The sequence below is a fragment of the Oryx dammah genome, unplaced genomic scaffold (assembly GCF_014754425.2).
Source record: "Oryx dammah isolate SB20612 unplaced genomic scaffold, SCBI_Odam_1.1 HiC_scaffold_22, whole genome shotgun sequence".
NCBI lineage: Eukaryota > Metazoa > Chordata > Mammalia > Artiodactyla > Bovidae > Oryx > Oryx dammah.
The window spans coordinates 29,032,159-29,050,844 of record NW_024070206.1 but is presented as its reverse complement, the minus strand read 5'-3'; the positions used below and the strand labels follow the sequence as shown (position 1 = coordinate 29,050,844).

Below are 18,686 nucleotides of genomic sequence, written 5' to 3'. Positions count from 1 at the left end.
TTACCCCCAAGGAATTGAAAATCATAATCTAGACTTGGTTGGTAGCAGACTGTATGTGGGAAGTCACGTGGAGTTACAGGTTCATTAATTCGGTTTGTTACTGTTTTGTGAGTATTGTGTGTCTCCTCTGTCAGACTGCATATTCCTTCAAGAAGTAATTACTCCTCATATGTGACTGTAGGCCCAACACTGAGCACACACAGTACCTCACTAGCATGTGTTTGATAATTATTTGTAGAAGACTGTGTTGTATGTAGCACACTGAACAGGTGCTGAAGAATTAATACAATTATTAATGACCATCAAGCCAATGGTTTTATGTTAATAAAACATAATAATTTAAAGAGCACACTGCATTTATTCAACCCCATAAATAATAACATCTTGACGCATGTAAAAATTTTTGTAGTTTAAAAGTGCTTTGAAAGATATTTATTTTTTTTAACAAGTGGAAAATAATGTTCTTTAAAAGACACTGAACTTTTAGTGGAAAATGGTATTACCAGACGCATGTAACAATTTGTTGACCCTCTTTAAGAAATGGGATTTTGATTTAAAATATATACGCAGCACTGAATGCCAAAATGATGGGTACATGTGGTTGGAATTAAAAGTGAGATCTTCTATTAAAGGCATTCGGATGGTGTCTGAAGTTAAGAACGACCTTGAGAAGGGAGAGGGAAGGGTGTTGGGTCATTAGTGCTTCTGGAGATGAACTTCCTTGCTGTGTGAGGGGGTCTGAGTCAGTGGTCAGGACAGCCATTCAGGCTGACAGTCCCCTGAACTTCTGCGGCTCCAGTGACAGGGACAGGAATGTGGTTGACTTGAATATTCTTCAGGCAGCCAAAAAAGGATGTCCACACAGGAAGCTTCGGGGTTTTCAGATTCCCTGAAAGCAAAAGGAGGTGCATTTGATGGATCATTCATATTTAGTGGCGTGAATGCTTTCTTAGTGGGGTGAGAGACAATCTTCTTAAAGCAAAAGGTACCCCAGGGCTCAGGCCACCCCGTCATCTCCTGCCTTAAGTGGGCACCCAGCACACACCGTGTTGTGAGAAATCAACCACAAGGTTACTCTTCACATCCTTCAAAGGAAATTCCACAGCCAAATCAACAGACAGCGACTCTGAGCTCTAGTGCTCTTTCATGGGTCATGGAAGGCTATAAAATTAACAACCAGACCATTGGGAGGGACATAAAACAATGAAGACTGACGAGGCTCTTTCCAGGCAAACTTCCAGTCTTGAACTTGACTCCATCTCAACCTGCCTGATTCCCCCATTCTGGCTCCACGAGGCTTAATAACTCACCATAACTAAGTGCCTGGGCCGGGGCGGGAGGAGACCAGTTTCTGAGGTCCTTGTCTGCTTCTTTATGATACCAGGCTCCTAGGTTCATGTGGCCTCTTAAGAGAGGTTGATAACTAAATCGTCAGCTTGGGACATTAGGGAGCCACAGCCATGGGGCCTGGGCTGCTGGGGAATGGTCTGTTGCTGGCAATCGGTTTTCCCATAAGCTGGAGAAAGGGCTTCACTGTCTATAGTCCAGCTGATGGGTGCCCTGCTGATGAGCCATGGGTGGGGGGGCATCGCATTTGCTGGGTTAAGATGGACATGTTAAGAGTTGACAAGGTACACGGTGTAGGAGAAGTCAGCACAGGAGTTACCTGGCACGCCTCCAATGTATAGACGCTCCAGCGGGCGGGCCGGCGGGAAGGGGTGTCGTCCGGCCGTGTAGCTGTCGTCTGCGTCCAGTTTCAGGTGCAGGATGTGCTGTTTTATGGTGACTGGAGGGAAAGGAGGTGGTCAGATCTGTCACCCGAGGAGAGCCCTGCCCACTGTGCGTGTCTACATCTGCACGCCAACGCTGGCTTCTTTCTAACTCACTCCTGTCGGACCTGAGGGAGTGCTGCTCGAGGGAATTCCATTGACCTTAACACAAATTCAACTAATTTCTCAGCACCAGGTGCTGTGTAGGTGTTCCCACATATATGACAGAACTTACTCCTTAAAATGAATCCGTGAGGAAGGTATTCTCATTCGTTTCCTAGATAAAAGACTATCCCCCTCAGCCACTGAGGAGCTTGACAAGTTACACACTGAATGAGCTGGGATTTAAGCCCTAGTTTCCTGTTCCCTTGTGGCTCAGCTGGGAAAGAATCCGCCTGCAATGCGGGAGACCCGGGTTCGATCCCTGGGTTGGGAAGATCCCCTGGAGAAGGGAAAGGCTACCCACTCCAGTATTCTGGCCTGGAGAATTCCATGGTCTGTATAGACCATGGGGTCGCAGAGAGTCGGCCACGACTGAGCGACTTTCACTTCACTTCACTTCCTGTGCTCCGGAGGCTTGGTTCCCATGATGGTTCCTTCCAAGAAGGCATGGACTGACTTCTGAAAACTGACTTCAAAGACAGTGACTCTTGACCCTCTAAATAAAACTCCTCCCACGTTAAAAACCTTAACCAGTTGCGATGGAGTTAGCTTTTAGCCAAGAAAGTGTTAGTCGCTCAGTTGTGTCCCACTCTTTGCAACCCACCAGGCTCCTCTGTCCATGGGGTTCTGCAGGCAAGAACACTGAAGTAGGTTGCCGTTTCCTTCTCCAGGGGATCTTCCCAACGCAGAGATCAAACCCAGCTCTCCTGCACTGCAGGCAGATTCTTTACCATCTGAGGAAGCCACCAAGGAAGCCCCTGGTATTCTAGCCAATACAGTTTAGTATATCACCAAACTCATACGTGTAAGTTATTCATAAAATACCAGATTCAATTTGAGAGGCTGTGCCTGTTCTCTGTCAAGTGGTTTGTCTAAATCTTCGGCATTAAATTAAATGGTTGTTGAAAAAACAACCCAACAATGAACTTTAGCAATAGTAAGAGCAAACATTTACTGAGCACTTAGTATATATTGGACACTGCTAAGCACTTTATCGGAGAAGGCAATGGCAACCCACTCCAGTGTTCTTGCCTGGAGAATCCCAGGGACGGCAGAGCCTGGTGGGCTGCCATCTATGGGGTTGCACAGAGTCAGACACAACTGATGCAACTTAGCAGCAGCAGCAGCAGCAAGCACTTTATATGCGTTATACCATTAATTTACACAACCCTGGTAGGTGTATCACTATTTTTATCTCCATTGTGTTGATGACAAAACTGAAGATAAAGAGAAATTAAGTAGCTTGCCCAAGGTCTCATAGGTAAGGGCTGAAACTGAGATCTGAACTTGGTTACTTCTGACTTTAGAGCCAAAATCTAAGTCACAATGTTATCCTACCTTTTAAAAAAAGCACAGCTTATCAGTTTGCTAGGCTTAAAAACAAACAAACAAAAAAACCTCTCAAAGTGTTATGGAGAACTAGAGCCAAGAATTATGTAAATATGACTGGGGCTGAGTGAGAAGGGACAGGTTCCCAGAATGTTAGCCTGGTGGGCTGATCCTGGTCAAATGCTAATGGATGGATGAACCAAGACCATGCTGGGACATTCAAGCCCGAATGGGAAAGGAGACTGTTTCAGCCTGTGAACAACAGGCTTCTGAACATCATACCTGCCACCGAGTGCCACTGTCCATCACACAGAGCCTGCCTGGGTGTCACCGATGTCAAGAGCCCACCTGCCTCACTGCCCACAGAGGCCGTGACCTGGAACACACATGCATTTTCCTGTTTCCTTCAGAAAGGCAGGTGGAGCCCATGTCCTGCCATGTCCCTTCCCAGCCCTTGCACCCTGACCTCCCAGGAGCCCTTGAAATATGGGTGTCCCCACTCGTACCAGGTAGTCACGTGGGGGCCAAGGCTTCATAAGCATCTCTCTGCAGCATCCCTTTCAGGCATGGGAGCTGCAAACCCAGGGCCTGGGCTGAACCTGATGCCAAAGGCAAGGAGCTTTTCCTCTGACCTTCAACCTTGATCCCATCAGATCGACTCAAAAGTTACTGATTAGCCTCCAAGACCTGCCTGAGTTATTAGTATGCGATAGTTGGATTGTTTGGGAGGACATGTGAAATTTGAAAGGCAAAAATGCTGGCTGAGGCCTACATGTTGCTGAAAAGGCCAGCCAATTATATAATTCCATGAACACAGGCCTTCAGGAGGGTTCTCATCCAAGGAATTCAGCAGGCTAACCGACCGAGTCTGCTCTGGGCACATGCCAGGGTCAGGCATTCAACATGCTATAGGCAGAATTTCACATTCCCACTCTGGGCCAGGATCCTCCATGGGCTGAATCAAGGTCAAGGAAATGAGAGGACTGAAATAAGCATGTGGATAAATAATTTACATTTAATTTGCAGGTCCTCAGACAGTGCAGCCTCTTCTTGGGCAATTTTCAAGCTAAACAGTATCATAGCTGTTAGTTAGGAAGGTTACTGGGTCTGGATTTTGTTTCGGGGGGTCGGATTTTTTCCTATCCAGAAGCTCTCACTGGAGGCGTTTCCCAACCCCTCCCATGAAAAGTGAGGCTTGTCTGCACCACCGTTAAGCACAGCTGCTTGCTCCTCTGGCCCACGAGAGGCCTGCTCACACTTCACGCTGCAGCTTAATAAAAAAAGCATCCAAGAGTTTGGGCTACTATATTTTATCCTGAGAGTTTTCCCTCATGTTTAATAAACTGGAAGGCTAGAGGTACAAGAAAATGGCGTTATTATCAATCTTTGCCTTGTCTTAATTGAGAGAAGCTTCCTGGAAGAATTTAAAGAGTTTTTGAGAAGGTAAGAGACGGACTTCCCTGGTGGTCCAGTGACTAAGATTTCACGCTCTCAATGCAGGGGCCCTGGGTCTGATCCCACATGCCACAGCTGAGAGTTCTCATGCTACAACTGAGACTCAGCACAGCCAAATAAATAAATAAATATTTTTTTAAAAGGTAAGAGGTAAAAGTGGGGGGTAAAAATAAGATATGGAGTAGGCCTGTGAGTGATGGGAAGGATGGAGCAGCAGCATGCACTGAAGAAGGGAATCCAGGAAAAGCTGAAGGAAGGCTGGATGCAAACCCGGTGACCAGCCTGACTGCAGGGACCAGAAAGGCCAGTGCGCCGTGTAGACAGGGTCAGGGGAAACTGACCCAGAGGACACAGGGCCATGGGCCTGGGTGTAACGCCGTGTAGACAGCTGGTGAGAAAATCCATCCCGTGAATTCTGGTCCTGCTCTTATGAATAAAAGGAGAGATGTGACAAGGTGAAGCGGAGGTGAGAAAAATGAAACTGCTTTGAGTATAGAGCAGCTTCTCTTCTGTTGGGCGAAAGCCCTCAGATATAAGCATTATTCTCCACGTTTTAATTCAATTTTTCCCTTTTTTGGCCATGCCACACCATATGTGGGATCTCAGTTCCTTGACCAGGGACTGAAACTGTACCCTCTGCATCAGAAGCTCAGAGTCTTCACCACTGGACTGCCAGGGAAGTCCTATTCTCTTTTTAAAGATAAAGAAAGTGAGTCTGAAAGAGGTTAAGTAAGTTCCCTAGGGCCATTTAACTAAGTGGTGGAGCTGAAATTCAGCCGAGCCCATTTGCATCTGCCCAGCTTTAAAGATGAAGAAACAAGACGACCAAATTGCTTGCTAAACCAAAAGAGTAGCCCTGAAGTGATGTCTCTTAAACGCGAGATCGGATTCCACTCTACCATAACTTCACCTACCTTGGTCTCCAGGAACAGAATGTGGTTCTAATACAGATTCACACCCCTTCCCATGTCATCAGAGGACTACACACCTTTCCTGCTTCCATATAAACGCATAAGTGCTCCCCGGGTTGACTTCCAATGTGAATGAGAATTCCAGTGAGGCTTCTCGGACGAATGCTGAAAACAAGCTTAAATTCTGGCCCCAGCAACACAGAGTTAGCTTTCAAAAGAAAATTAAAGAAACGCGTAACACATCATAATTCAAGAAAAAGGATAAAAGTTCTTCAGAATCAAGGCTATGAAGATTGAAACGCTTCCAAACTGCTCCTTACCTAGGATGATATGGCCTCCTTCTTGGGAGAAATAAATGCCTTTCTCCAAAGAGCCACCCAAGCAGGGAGACACCCCAAAACTTGCAGAAGGGGTTTCCAGGGGTTTCAGATCCAACTGAAAGTTCCTCAGGCAGCCCACAAAGCTGTTCTGGGGGAGGCTCTGCAACCAAGCAGAAGAGAAAGCAAACTGCATGACCCACAGGTCCCAGAAATGCACAGGCAGCCAAGGTCAAGGGTGAGGGCAGTTGTTCAAAAAAGCAGGAAGGAGGGGGATCCATCCATCCTGCTTCCAAGAGTCAGGTGGGCCTGACTGGTCCATTCTGGCTCCCTCCACGGTGCCAGAAAACATGGATACCAGGTGTCTTGTAGGTGGTCAAAGTTTGAAGGTGTTGCGAAACCAAGGGGTGTGGGTGCAGAGAGCAGGGGCGGTGGAGATGGCTACCTGGTATGGAATCAAGAATAGAGGGGGTGTATTTGCAGCAACGTGGATGGACCTAGAGATTGTGTGAAGTAAGTCAGACAGAGAAGGAGAAAAACTGTATGACATCCCTTATATGTGGAATCTAAAGAGAAATGATACAAATGAACTTACAAAACAGAAAGAGACTCAGAGACTTAAGAGAACAAACTTATGGTTGCTGGGAGGAAAGGATAGATAGGGACTTTGGTATGAACATGTACACACTGCTATATTTAAAATGGATAACCAACAAGGACCTACTATATAGCACATGGAACTATGCCTAATGACTTATGGCAGCCTGGATAGGAGGGCAATTTAAGGGGGGATGGCTACATGTATATTTATGGCTGAGTCCCTATCCTGTTCACCTGTAACTATCACAACATTATTAATTGGCTATACACCAATATAAAATAAAAAGCTTAAGAAAAAGAATAGAGGGGGTGACTTGACCCCAGGTCACCATCAGAGCTGCAACAAGGGGGAATTTCCACCTTGCAAGTTCACAGATCTCCATATCTCTTTGCAGGTACAAAATACTTTAGAGTTTCATAAGCCCGTGTGATAGCTTAAGGCAGGGCAGCTGACTGAAAAAAGAGGCCAAAACATTCCCAAAATAATAAAGTGTAAAAAAGCTCCTACATTGTTGGGCCCAGTGCACCGTCAATGAATCACAAATGCTGGAGGGGTTAAGATCAGACACAGGGGATGGAATCAAAGGGCCTGCGGGGAGCCCCACAGCTGCCCAAAGCGGGCCTGGAACAAGGGCTCCTCACTTGGGGCCTGGGGATGAGCCTCTGGGGTTCTCTGATCCCTTAAATTATATATCAAAAGTTCAGTGCATTTTTCCGGGGAGAGGAGCCATAACTTCCATGAAATTCTCCAAAAAGTTAATAAATCGCTGAATAAAATCCCTCAGCACTCTTGTGGAGTAAATGCCTTTAGGACTCTGACATCCTACAAGACACGATCATTTTAAGGGAATCCCATGGCATTCTAGAGGCATGTGGTGTCGGCGTCAACAGCAGAGTACTGATTGGGCCTCCTGTGAAATTTCTAATTTCTTCAGATTTGCCGTCATGAACAGTGATGAGCCTGTATCTGACATGATGCTCAGAGCCTCCAGGATAGGCCATAACCTAACTCAGAATCCCCCAAAGATGCTGTGTGTCTTGAGGTAGCCACTGGGGGACTGGATGTTGCCAGCCCTTTGAAAGGACGTGGAGGAGGGCGACCCAGTGGTTTCCATCCTCGGGGTGAAGGAAGGCTGCAAACGGGACCCTGCATGTAAAGGATGTTTAAGTGGGGTGCGACTGGTTGTCTCAGATTTTAGGATCTTGAGTGTGATTTACCCAAGTCAAAAGAGCATCCAAACTGTGCCCCTGAATTGCTACCCTCTCTTGTGATTTCTCTGAGAAACAGGTACAGAGGCTGTAGAAAAACAAGCAATGAGTAACCTCCTTAGCAATTAACATGTTATCCATTATACATGTGTTACATTATATATACATAGATTATATGTTATACATTATAATGTAGTAGATAATACATAAATTATGTTACATATTACTTGTGATACATATATAGCAGTTACCATATACAAAGAGTAAAACAGTACTTTGACTGGTTGGGGCTTTGGCCCAAACCCCAGTGTAAAACTCAAGTGGGCAGGATGAGCCCTGTGGAGACATCACAGGCAAGGCCAGGTAAGCCTGACCGTCTAGAACCCACTCTGGCAGAACTGCCTTGCTTTAATTACATCCATTTCCAGCCCAGAATGGAGTCTGATCCCTTCCCTCACACCAGAATGGGCGCCCACGGAGAGGGAAGGGGCAGGAGGGGCTGAGCGTCTGGTAGCGCATTTGCCAGAAGACAGTCCCTGGGTCGGAACTGTTAACAGGCCCATGTTCACTTTGTGAGCAAAAAGGGCAAACATGGGAGAAGAGTGATGGGTGGGTTCGGCCACCCCAAGTCACCAGGGCAGTGAGCGCTCTGGCCTCGTGGAGGAGACAGAGCTCAGCCCTAGGGCCACAGCCCCATCGGGGCCTTTGAACCTGCCCCTCCTCCTGGGGACAGACAGACGGGTGACTTTCCCTTCAGCCCAAATTTTCCCCAAGACTGGTTCTTGGGATAATTTTATCTTATAACATGTTAAATAACATTAAAACACAGATTCAGTTTTTAAAATAAAGTATTTTGATACTCTTGAATATCTTATAAAACTTAGAAGGTGACTTGTTCTCATCTATGGCTCCGAAGCACCCCTATTTACCTTTGGCTTCCCTGATGGAGCCGATCCCAAGTAAACTGGTGCTCTGAGGCTGATGGTGGAATTTCCAGGCAGACGTCCCTCCCGAGTCCTCAGACCATCCACAACCATGCGCCCCTTGCCTCCATCTTGCCCAAATGTCACCTTAAGGATAAAGAAAATAAGTTAACTGTATTCTTACCTTCAACAGCTGGCACTGTAGTTTATTAGTGGTCACAGGAATTTAAAAAAAAAATGTTTCTATCCCTTCAAGTAGCTTTGAAAAAAATCAGAGATTTTTTTCCCTAGTGTTTTTCATCATCCTTATTTTGTGAGATTATGTTAGATATTAACCAGAGTGAGCTTAAAACATGAACTAAAAAAAGATTCTCATAAATGAACAAAAATAAATATCTGGCCTGGAAACTTAGACAAAAGACAAATAACTGGAGTCAAAGGATCATAAGTAAACACACATCCATGCAACGCAGGGGAAGGAAGAGTTTGTGCAGAGCTGAGACAGGGAGAGCCACACGCTCCTCTGAGCAGGGCCCCTGGAGAAGAGACCAAGGGCTACTTCTTGTCTAACAAGAGGAGCAAGTGTTTTCAACTCTTTGCTAAAAGTCAGGATCCCTGGACTCTGGTGTGGACTCTGCTACCTCATGGCTACCAGACTATTCACTAACGGCTCCCCAGTGTAGATGCCCAGCTGTGACTGCTGGCCTCCAGCGTCTACTGACACCTGGACCTGGGCATGGATGTCTTACAGGCAACTCGATCGAAGGATATTCACAACAGAACCATTCTTCCCCAGCCACATCCACCTTCCCCACATCTTCTCCATCTCATCTCCACTACTGACCCCAATGCTGGTCCAAAATCACAGGACTCCATCTTGACTCCTCTCTTTCCAGAGGAGTCAAGAGGCCCTCTGGGCTCTGCCTTCAGACGCATCCACTCTCTCCCCCTCTGCCTTGGTCTCTTGAACCAAAGGCAATGGCATCCATCTGGTCTTCTACTTTTGCTCCTTTTTAAATGCTTCAGCTAAAGAGGGTTTTGAAAAGATAAAGCTGATCGTGTAATGCTTTTTTTTTTTTTTTTTTAAGTTTTAGACTCTCTAAAAGCTTCAGAGACTCAGAATAAAATCCCAAATCCTCACCTAATCCAGTGCTTAAATGACCTGGGCCTGCCTCACCCTGCATCCCTGGTGGCTCAGATGGTAAAGAATCTGCTTGTAATGCAAGAGACCTGGGTCCGATCCCTGACTTGGAAGATCCCCAGGAGAAGGAAATGGCAACCTACTTCAGTATTCTTGCCATGGAGAATTCCATGGACAGAGGAGCCTGGTGAGCTACAGTCCATAGGGTCACAAAGAGCCGGACATGACTGAAGCGATCTAGCATGCATGCACACACTTGCCTTAAACTGCATTTCTTTAACCCCAGGATGCCTTTAGGCAAGAGATGAGATGCTGAGGATGTGGGCCCTTATACCTGTGCTCTAGAGAAAGCATTCCAGACTCAGAGAAGGGTCTGGAGGCCTGGAAATTGTTCTGAAGGAGAAAAATGGTCCAGGGGGCAAGGACAGGAACAAGCAAGGAGCAGTCCACGGAGCTGTGAGAGGGGGAGGATCTGAAGAAGCAGAGAGGAAAGCCCGTCTTGGCATCTAGGATGACATCCATGCATGGCAGGTGCAGGAGTCTCTGGGCTGAGATGCTGGGGTGCTCGGTGCCTCTGACCACACGTGCTCTCCCAGTGCTCGTGCCCTCCTGCCTGGAAGAACGCTGAGACTTCTGTCTTCAGCTACTGGCAGTGAACTTGGCCCGGGGGAGGTTCTAAGGCAGCCCCAGAGCTCACCGTATGCCACTTCCCGTCACTGCACTTCTCTTTGCTTTTGAGTTTCAGTTTTTTCCCTTCTGCCCCCAGGGCAAAGACCAGCCGTCCTTTTGAAAGATAAAGAGCCATAAAGGAGCTCCTAGTCCCCGTATAAAACACGAGCCCTCTGGACGCTGTTGTCAGCACATCCACGGCAAACTGTGACCTGCGGGGGAAAGACAGCAAAAGGCAAAGAAGGAAAACAAGAGGTTTGTCGTGTTTCTCCAAATCTCTAAAGCCGGGAGAGAGGGTGAGGAGCAACCCCCCACTACTCCATAATTTAAGTGAATAAACTAAGGCATGTAATTGATTAAACAACCTATTCCTTTGGGAGTTTTTAAAAGCTTGTTTTTCAGTGGTTAAAAGTTTTGTTGTATAATTTCCTTATTGTGTTGGGGAATAAGAGGAAGTTTTATGACAACCTCAGCTAGCGATGTAAGTCCCAGTGAATGGCAAGGAAGAAGATGACCTACTTAGAAAACTATGGTAAAATACAATAACATAAAGCTTAGCATCTTTACCATTTTTAAGAATATAGCTCAGAAGTGTTAAGTACCTTCACTGCTGTGCAGCAAATCTCCAGAACTTTTTTCATGTTTAAAACTGAAACTCCCTACACATTAAACAACAGCTCTGTATTCCCTCCTCCCTGCAGTGCCTAGCAACCACCATTCTGCTTTCTGTCTCTAAGAATCTGACTGTTCTAGGTGTTTCATAGAAATACAATCATACAATATTTGTCTTTTTGCAACTGGCTTATTTCACTGAGCAGCCTCGATTTTTAAACCCAGTGAATATGCTTTCTATTTCATATACACGCAGGGAAAAGAAAGTTGCGAGGAAAAGTCAGAGAAAAACTTGAATAACAAGGATTTGAGTTAAGCATCGGGTAGGCATTTTCTTTCTGTAAGACATATTTAACACAGAAGCACAGAAGTCCAGATCCACCTTCTCTTGCCCACCCTTATGTTTCTCAGACCTTAATATCTCACCTTTGATGGAACAGGAATTAAGCAAGCATCACTCAGTAAAAGCAGAGAGTTAAAGTTAATATTCCTTTGCAGGATGGTTGCACATAGGCACATGTGGCTAAGCAAGCTGTACTTTCTATGCAAACTCATATCCATTCTTCCATTTACTTATTCATTCAACAAATATTTAATGAATGGCTCGTATGTACAATGCACCATGATGAGCTCTGAGAATGAAGCAATGGATGTTTCATTCTTTGACAGGTCTGTGGTGTGTAGATGCTCTGGTTGTGGTTTATTCGCTAAGTCATGCTCAGTGGACTGTAGCCAGCCAGGTTCCTCTGTCCATGGGATTTTCCAGGCAAGAATACTGGAGCAGGTTGCCATGCCCTCCTCCAGGGGATTTTCCCGACTCAGGGATGGAACCCGCATCTGTCTCCTGCATTGGCAGGCGGCTTCTTTACCTCCACCGCCACCTGGGAAGCCCTAAGAAACAGTTACTGAATTGAATTAAATGGAAAATGTGAAGGCAGAATCAGGAAGTAGAAGAAATACTGACACCGTTACATCTCTCTGGTTTTTAATACTGTGAGGCTGAGCAAACCTGGAGATGCACTTTCATTCTTCAGATTTGCAAGTTTCCTTGAGGGTAGAGTTCCTCAGAATGAAAAAGAAATCTATATTTGTGAGATTAAACCGACCAGATGGTGACACTGCTCAGTATGTCTCTTGGTGAAGCTGTGTGTTAGTGCGGAGGTTTGGAGAATGAGGGTTAGCCAATTTGAGGAGGATATTAGAACTTGCTACAGAATTAAAGTACTTTACATATGTGGGCTTTGTTATTGGACTTGACATTTGCTTTCCAGCATTATTTCTTAAAGCAATTTTCTTTCAGAAAAGACTAACTGACTAACACCCCAAAAAGACATCAGTAGCTTCAAATCCTGGCATATTGTACTGCAGCTATGAGTCTTTATTGCTGAGGATTGGAAGGTAAGGCAGAGAGAAAAGAATTTTTTTTTTTTACATTCACCCAGAGGTTAAAATGGTGATGAAAGGGGGAAGTCGCTCAGTTGTGTCTGACTCTTTGCAACCCCTATCCCTATACAGTCCATGGAATTCTCCAGGCCAGAATACTGGAGTAGGTAGCCTTTCCCTTCTCTAGGGGATCCTCCCAACCCAGGTATCAAACCCATGTCTCCTGCATTGCAGGTGGATTCCTTACCAGCTGAGCCACCAGGGAAGCCCAAGAATACTGGAGTGGGTAGCCTACCCCTTTTCCAGCAGATCTTCCAGACCCAGGAATTGAACAAGTGTCTCTTGCATTGCAGGCGGATTCTTTACCAACTGAGCTATCAGGGAAGTCCCTAAAATGGTGGTACAGGGTTTTAAAGTGGAGACCAAACTTGTTAGAATAGAAATCAGGATGAGAATGACAGAATAGTCCAAATCTTGCAAGATCCTGAAAATACACTCTGATTGCTACAGTACTGGGGACTAAAATCATTTTAAAATTATATGTACTAAGGACTACTTTTTCCCACTATCTCTTTAAGAATATTACTTTTTCCATTTATTGTATATACTTCAGTGTTGGATGGGAACATGCCTGGGTTGAATCATCAGAGGAAGCCAGATAGGTCGCCACAGTGAATGTGCTGAGAAAATAGGCAGGAGAGAAGGGGCCATGGAGGGAGGGGGGAAGGCAAAGCTCGAGGAACAGCCTCAGAGCTGGGGAGGGGGAGGGAGACTGCAGGGCGGGGACAGCGCAGTACAGGCAGCATCCCAGGGAGACTGCTGCCATCATGGTCAGCGTGACTGAAAGAGCAGCGCTGGGGAGCGGGGTCGACCCAGGAGGGGCGGACAGCTGAGAAGGTCACCACCTCTGCCGTCTGCCTGTCTCCCACTGACACAGCTTTGCCCGCTCAGGGATCTCCATAATGTCCACGAGTCTACTGGAGTCCGCAGCCGGGGGCTGAGGGTCACCGCCAGAGCTTGGCCCCTCCCCTTCCGGCTTTCACACACTCAGCCCCTCCCCTTCCGGCTTTCACACCTGCCTGCGAATCACACACTTGCTTACTGAGCCCGCCTCCGAAGGCCAGCTTGTTCCAACTTATGACCTCTCCTCCCTCCAGGCAAGACATTACCTACCCTATTTAACTGAGGAGAAAACTGAGGTTCGAAGAGATGAAGCAATTTGTGGAAACATGTGAGGCAGGTGTAATTGTGCCACGTTTAAACGTGGCATAGACAAGCTGAACAGCATCATATAGCGGCCTTGGAGTTGCCCCTCAGAGCTCCGTTCAGGAGACCCCACTGCTGGGACACAGTGGTCTGGCAACACCCAGCTGCCCCCTCTCTCAGAACCGTAGTGGCACCCGGTGACTCCCAGCCACACATCAAGCTCAGAAGAAAAGAGCCAAGCCATTCTGCCAACACTGGTGATGATCTTTGCTTGCGATGCCCACCCGCCAGGCTGACTTCCTCGGAGCTTCCCTGCTGTCTGGGGCTCTTCCCACCTCTGTCTGCCTTCCCCTCTCCTTTCACAGTACCCCCGCCAAGTCTTAGCTGAAGGCTCTCCCCACCAGCTCCTGCCCCCCCTTTTATCTTCCACGGGAACAGCCATTCTCTTGCACATCTAATCTCATCTTGACATCTGCACCCCCAGGACCTGAACTGGCTTGTGGCCTGAGGTCACACAGTGAGCCAGTGGCTGAGCGAGTAGATGGAAAGCCAAAATCAGAAAGCCAGGTCTTTTTGACTTTCGGGCAATTCTGCCTTGTAGATAAGTCACCAAAGAATTCTGGGCACTGTTTTATTTATGTCTCCTTCAAATCATATGAAAATGACAAGCCTCGCCTTTCTTTTTTTCCTGACACAATTAATATCTCTGCTTATTCCCTCCTCCCTCAAAGAGATGCAACTTGTTAGCACAAAACGTCCCAATGTATTCTCTAAAGATGATGTTATCTGGCACCAAGTCTTCCTGAAAGAATGATTTTTCTCTGACTGTAGAATGCAGAAGAAAGGTGATGTATCACAGAAATAAATAGCAGCTTTGGAAAGACATATCGGCCTTATTTTTAGCACACTGTCAGTTCTAAACCAGAGCTGAACTGATTGTTTCAGGGTCTGAGCAGCACCTGTCACTTGTGCCTCTGGCCACATGGAGGAAGGGTGCTCCAGTGGCTGGGCTCTGTGTGCTGGGCAGGCCAGGACCTCTTTTCATAAACATTGTTATTCCCCACTTCACTGGACTTCCCACGTGGCTCAGCAGTAAAGAATCCTCCTGCCAAGCAGGAGACACAGGTTCGATCCCTGTGTCGGGAAGATCCCTTGGAGGAGGGCATGGCAACCCACTTCAGTACTCTTGCCTGGGGAATCCCATGGACAGAGGAGCCTGGCGGGCTACAGTCCATGGTATCACAAAGAGCTGGACATGATTAAGTGACTAAACAACAAGCCCCTTCCTCAGTGGCAAGTGGCTGGCATCATGGCAGTTAGCCTGCCCTAGTGTAGAATCCTACACAGAGTCAGAGTCTGAGTTGGCGTGGGGCAAAAACATGAAATAATACCTGGGTTTCAGCAACTCCTGGGGAAGCATGAATAACAAGTGGCTGGTGGGACTGTCCCCAAACCGGAGGGCTCTGTGGCTGGTCTGGACGCCTGGAAGTGGTGGGCAAGACTGAGCCTCTCTCCATGCCTTCGAGCTCCTCGGGGAGAGGGCTGGCGCATCCTGCAATGGCTGTGTGGGAGAGAAACCAAAAATAAGGACAGCTAATTATCTGGGGGAAGGGTGGAGAACGCCTGTCTAGCTAAGTGCCTTGCTCAGTTTTGACTTTTGATTCTAAGAGCTGAATTCAATAGGGGTGAATTTATTCTGGGGAGGGTGCATGTTGCTTCCATCTTACACAGGTCTATGGTACATGGTACCAGCAGGTATCCAGAGCACCTCCCCTCCCTGGGGGCTTGCTTCCCTGGTGGCTCAGACAGTAAAAAATCTGCCTGCATTGCGGATGACCTGGGTTTGATCCCTGGGTTAGGAAGATGCCCTGGAGAAGAAAATGGCTATCCACTCCAGTATTCTTGCCTGGAGAATCCCATGGACAGAGGAGCCTGGCTGGCTACAGTCCACGGGGTCACAAAGAGTCGGACATGACTGAGCAACTAACATTCCTCTTCCTGGAGCTTCAGAAGACCCACAGTGGTTCTCAAGAGAAGAACCACAGTAGTTCTTTTGAGAGAGGTAGCATTCAACGATTTTTATCAAGAAAAACAAAAAACCTCACTCCAGTGAGTGAAACCTTAGGCTCCAGTGAGTGGTTCTGAGTTCACCTTCCCTAGCTTCCTTTCTCCTCCAAACTGCCCCTGTTCACCGAGCTTCCCAAGCCCGTAGAGAGCACACGTGAAGAGCAAACATGACTATGAAGAGCACATTCTCTGGGGCTTGACAGCCCTAAGTTTTAACTCCAACTCTACTTACTGGGTGCTCTCGGGCAGTCTTTTTAACCTAAGACTCAATTTCCTAACCTGTAAGGTTGGCATTTTATTCTGCTCTGTAGGGGTTTGGTGAGAACTGAGGGATGAGAGAACACACATGCAAAGTGTTTGTACCTGTGAGTCCCCCCACATCCTGCTGCCTCCCAGCTTTGGGCTTCTGTTTGTAGAGCAACAGTATTCACGCATCTAAATTCAACCCAAACTCCAGACCCAGTCTGGCTATCCCCTCCTCCAAAAAGAACATCCCCAGCCTCTGATCTCAGTAGCAGGACAAGGGCCTGCAGACCATTCGTGTCCCTCTCAAGTTATTAGTGTGTTTAATGATAATAAACCCACTCCAGTGTTCTTGCCTGGAGAATCCCAGGGACGGGGGAGCCTGGTGGGCTGCCGTCTATGGGGTCGCACAGAGTAGGATGCGACTGAAGCGACTTAGCAGCAGCAGCAGCAGCATTGCATGCCTACCATGTGCCACACGTTTTATGCCTATTACCTCACTGAACCCTCACAAAACCATGAGATATTACTATTACCTATCCTCATTTACAAGGCTTCCCCAGTGGCTCAGCGGGTAAAGAATCTGCCTGCCATGCAGGAGACCTGGGTTCAATTCCTGAATCAGGAAGATCCCCTGGAGAAGGGAATGGCAACCCACTCCAGTATTCTTGCCTGGAGAATTCCATGGACAGGGGAGCCTGGTGAGCTACAGTCCCTGGGTTGGAAAGAGTCAGACATGACTGAATGACTAAGTACTCACTCACTATCCTCATTGATGCTGCAGGAAGCAGACCCACAGAAAGGTTAATTATTCAAGAACACTCACGGAGTAACTGAGAAAACCCGATGCAAACCCAGGAAGGCTGTCACCAACCAAAGTCCAGTATTTAACCACAAAGCCTGGTGGCCTTCTCTCTGTTATTGGGCTTTTGGAGGCAGAATTAATTTCATATTCTGTCTAATCTGAGGGCTTGCATGGAACAGGGAACATTACCTCCAGTGTATTCACTGGGTCTCGCACATCAATCGCACCATGCCACTCTTCTGCTGATGCCCCCAGAGACACCTGCCAGTCTCCCACCAGCTTTCCACCCGATTGAGGCACCTGTCACTCAATATGCCACCAACTCCATTCATTCTCCTTCCGTCTAAAGGCTTGTCCTTATCCTCTCTACCGACTGACTTCTCCATCCACCCAGAAACCCACACTAGTTGCCTCAGAATTATATTAACTCCTGCCTCCTCTGCCACCCACCTTCAATTATTATTTGGTCTGATACATTCCATCCTCTGAATAGCTCCGAGTCCATATTCATCTCCACCAGGACTGTGCTAATTTAGCTTCTCAGTAACTCTCAGCCTTACAGAGAAAAAAACCGACTCTTATGACTTCATTCCTGATGGGGGTGTTCTAAAGATGATCTCTTCCTAAGAGTCAATGACAACACTTTGGGATTTATGAAATATATTTCTTCTTAAATACCATTGAATGTTTCTCTTTATGTACTATCTCTTCAACTCCCCCAAATCATTGTGCAGCGGGAGAATTACTGACAGACAAGCAGCATGTGGTTGACATGAAGTGAAAAGTGGGTTGAATGGAAGTGCATTGTTCCCGAGAAGGCCCTGGCTTTGAGGTCAGGCTGTCTGAGTTTAAATTCCAATGCCGCTTTCCATCTGTGGGAGCCTGCGCAAACTGCTCACCTTTCTAGGCTACTGTATACTTTTTTCTGAGATGTGGCTGATAATAGTACTTCACCCACACGGTTACATGAGGGTTTAGCAAGAAAATCCACTTAAAAAGCTCAGTGTAACATCTGGCACATCAGAGGTGCTCAACGTTATCCATTAATCATATTAACTGTAACCTCGGATATGAGGAGGTCACACTGTTGACCTCAGGCAGAGCTAGGAATTCAAGTTCTAACCCTGTGTTCAGTTTATGATGACGCTTCCACTCCTCCAAACCAGGAATTTCATTTCCTTTCCGCCTCTCTTAGTTCCAAACATTAGAATCACCCAGGAGCCTTATAAACTCCTGTCACTTGGACCTAACTCAAAACCATCTGACTTAATTGGGTGGGATGCAACCCATGCACTGGGATTTTAAACACTCCCCGGTGTCCCTAATGTGCCATCAAGGTCAAGTCACACTGGTCATGGCAAGGCCTGGGCTCATGTGTGTATCCTGTTATAGGAGGCAAGACAGAGAAGTGTCTGTGGGTAGGAAAAGGCTCATCAGCTGCAGACACTGAGAAACTGAAGTCAAGGTCCTATCTGTTCTTAGTTCAGTCAATAAGTCCTGTCCAACTCTTTGTGACCCTGTGGACTGTAGCCCGCCAGGCTCCTCTGTCCAGGCAAGAATACCGCAGTGGGTTGCCATTTCTTCTCCAGGGGATCTTCCTGAGACAGGGACTGAACCTGCATTGGCAGGTGGATTCTTTACCACTGAGCTACTAGGGAAGCCCCTCTATTTGTTTCCAGGGCTGCGAAAATTGCCAAGCATTCAAGATTCAAAAGAGGAGCTAAAAAGAAAACTGCTTTGACATTTTGGTAAAATCCAACTATGGATGACCCATTAGTCCCACTTCCTGCAGGCACTGGCTACCATGGGAGAAGGTGATCTACACTCCTCCCCAGCATCTCCAGTGAGGGAGAGTCTCTTCTGAGAATCACTGAAAGAAGCAAAC

At 46.9% G+C, this 18,686-nt stretch overlaps 1 protein-coding gene across 3 annotated transcripts in view; it reads right to left on the bottom strand.

Moving 5' to 3' along the window:
* Positions 1–338: 338 nt before the first annotated feature.
* Positions 339–18,686, bottom strand: part of LOC120881148 (laminin subunit alpha-3-like) — a 152,477-nt gene continuing 134,129 nt past the window's right edge. For all 3 annotated transcript variants that reach the window (XM_040264739.1, XM_040264738.1, XM_040264741.1), the window contains 8 exons: positions 15,078–15,247; positions 10,514–10,697; positions 8,682–8,822; positions 5,947–6,106; positions 5,704–5,834; positions 3,543–3,636; positions 1,667–1,786; positions 339–889 (listed from right to left, as the gene is read on the bottom strand). In XM_040264739.1, coding sequence (XP_040120673.1) covers positions 744–889; positions 1,667–1,786; positions 3,543–3,636; positions 5,704–5,834; positions 5,947–6,106; positions 8,682–8,822; positions 10,514–10,697; positions 15,078–15,247 — 1,146 coding nt within the window. In that variant the 3' untranslated portion in view covers positions 339–743. The remainder of the gene's footprint in view (positions 890–1,666; positions 1,787–3,542; positions 3,637–5,703; positions 5,835–5,946; positions 6,107–8,681; positions 8,823–10,513; positions 10,698–15,077; positions 15,248–18,686) is intronic.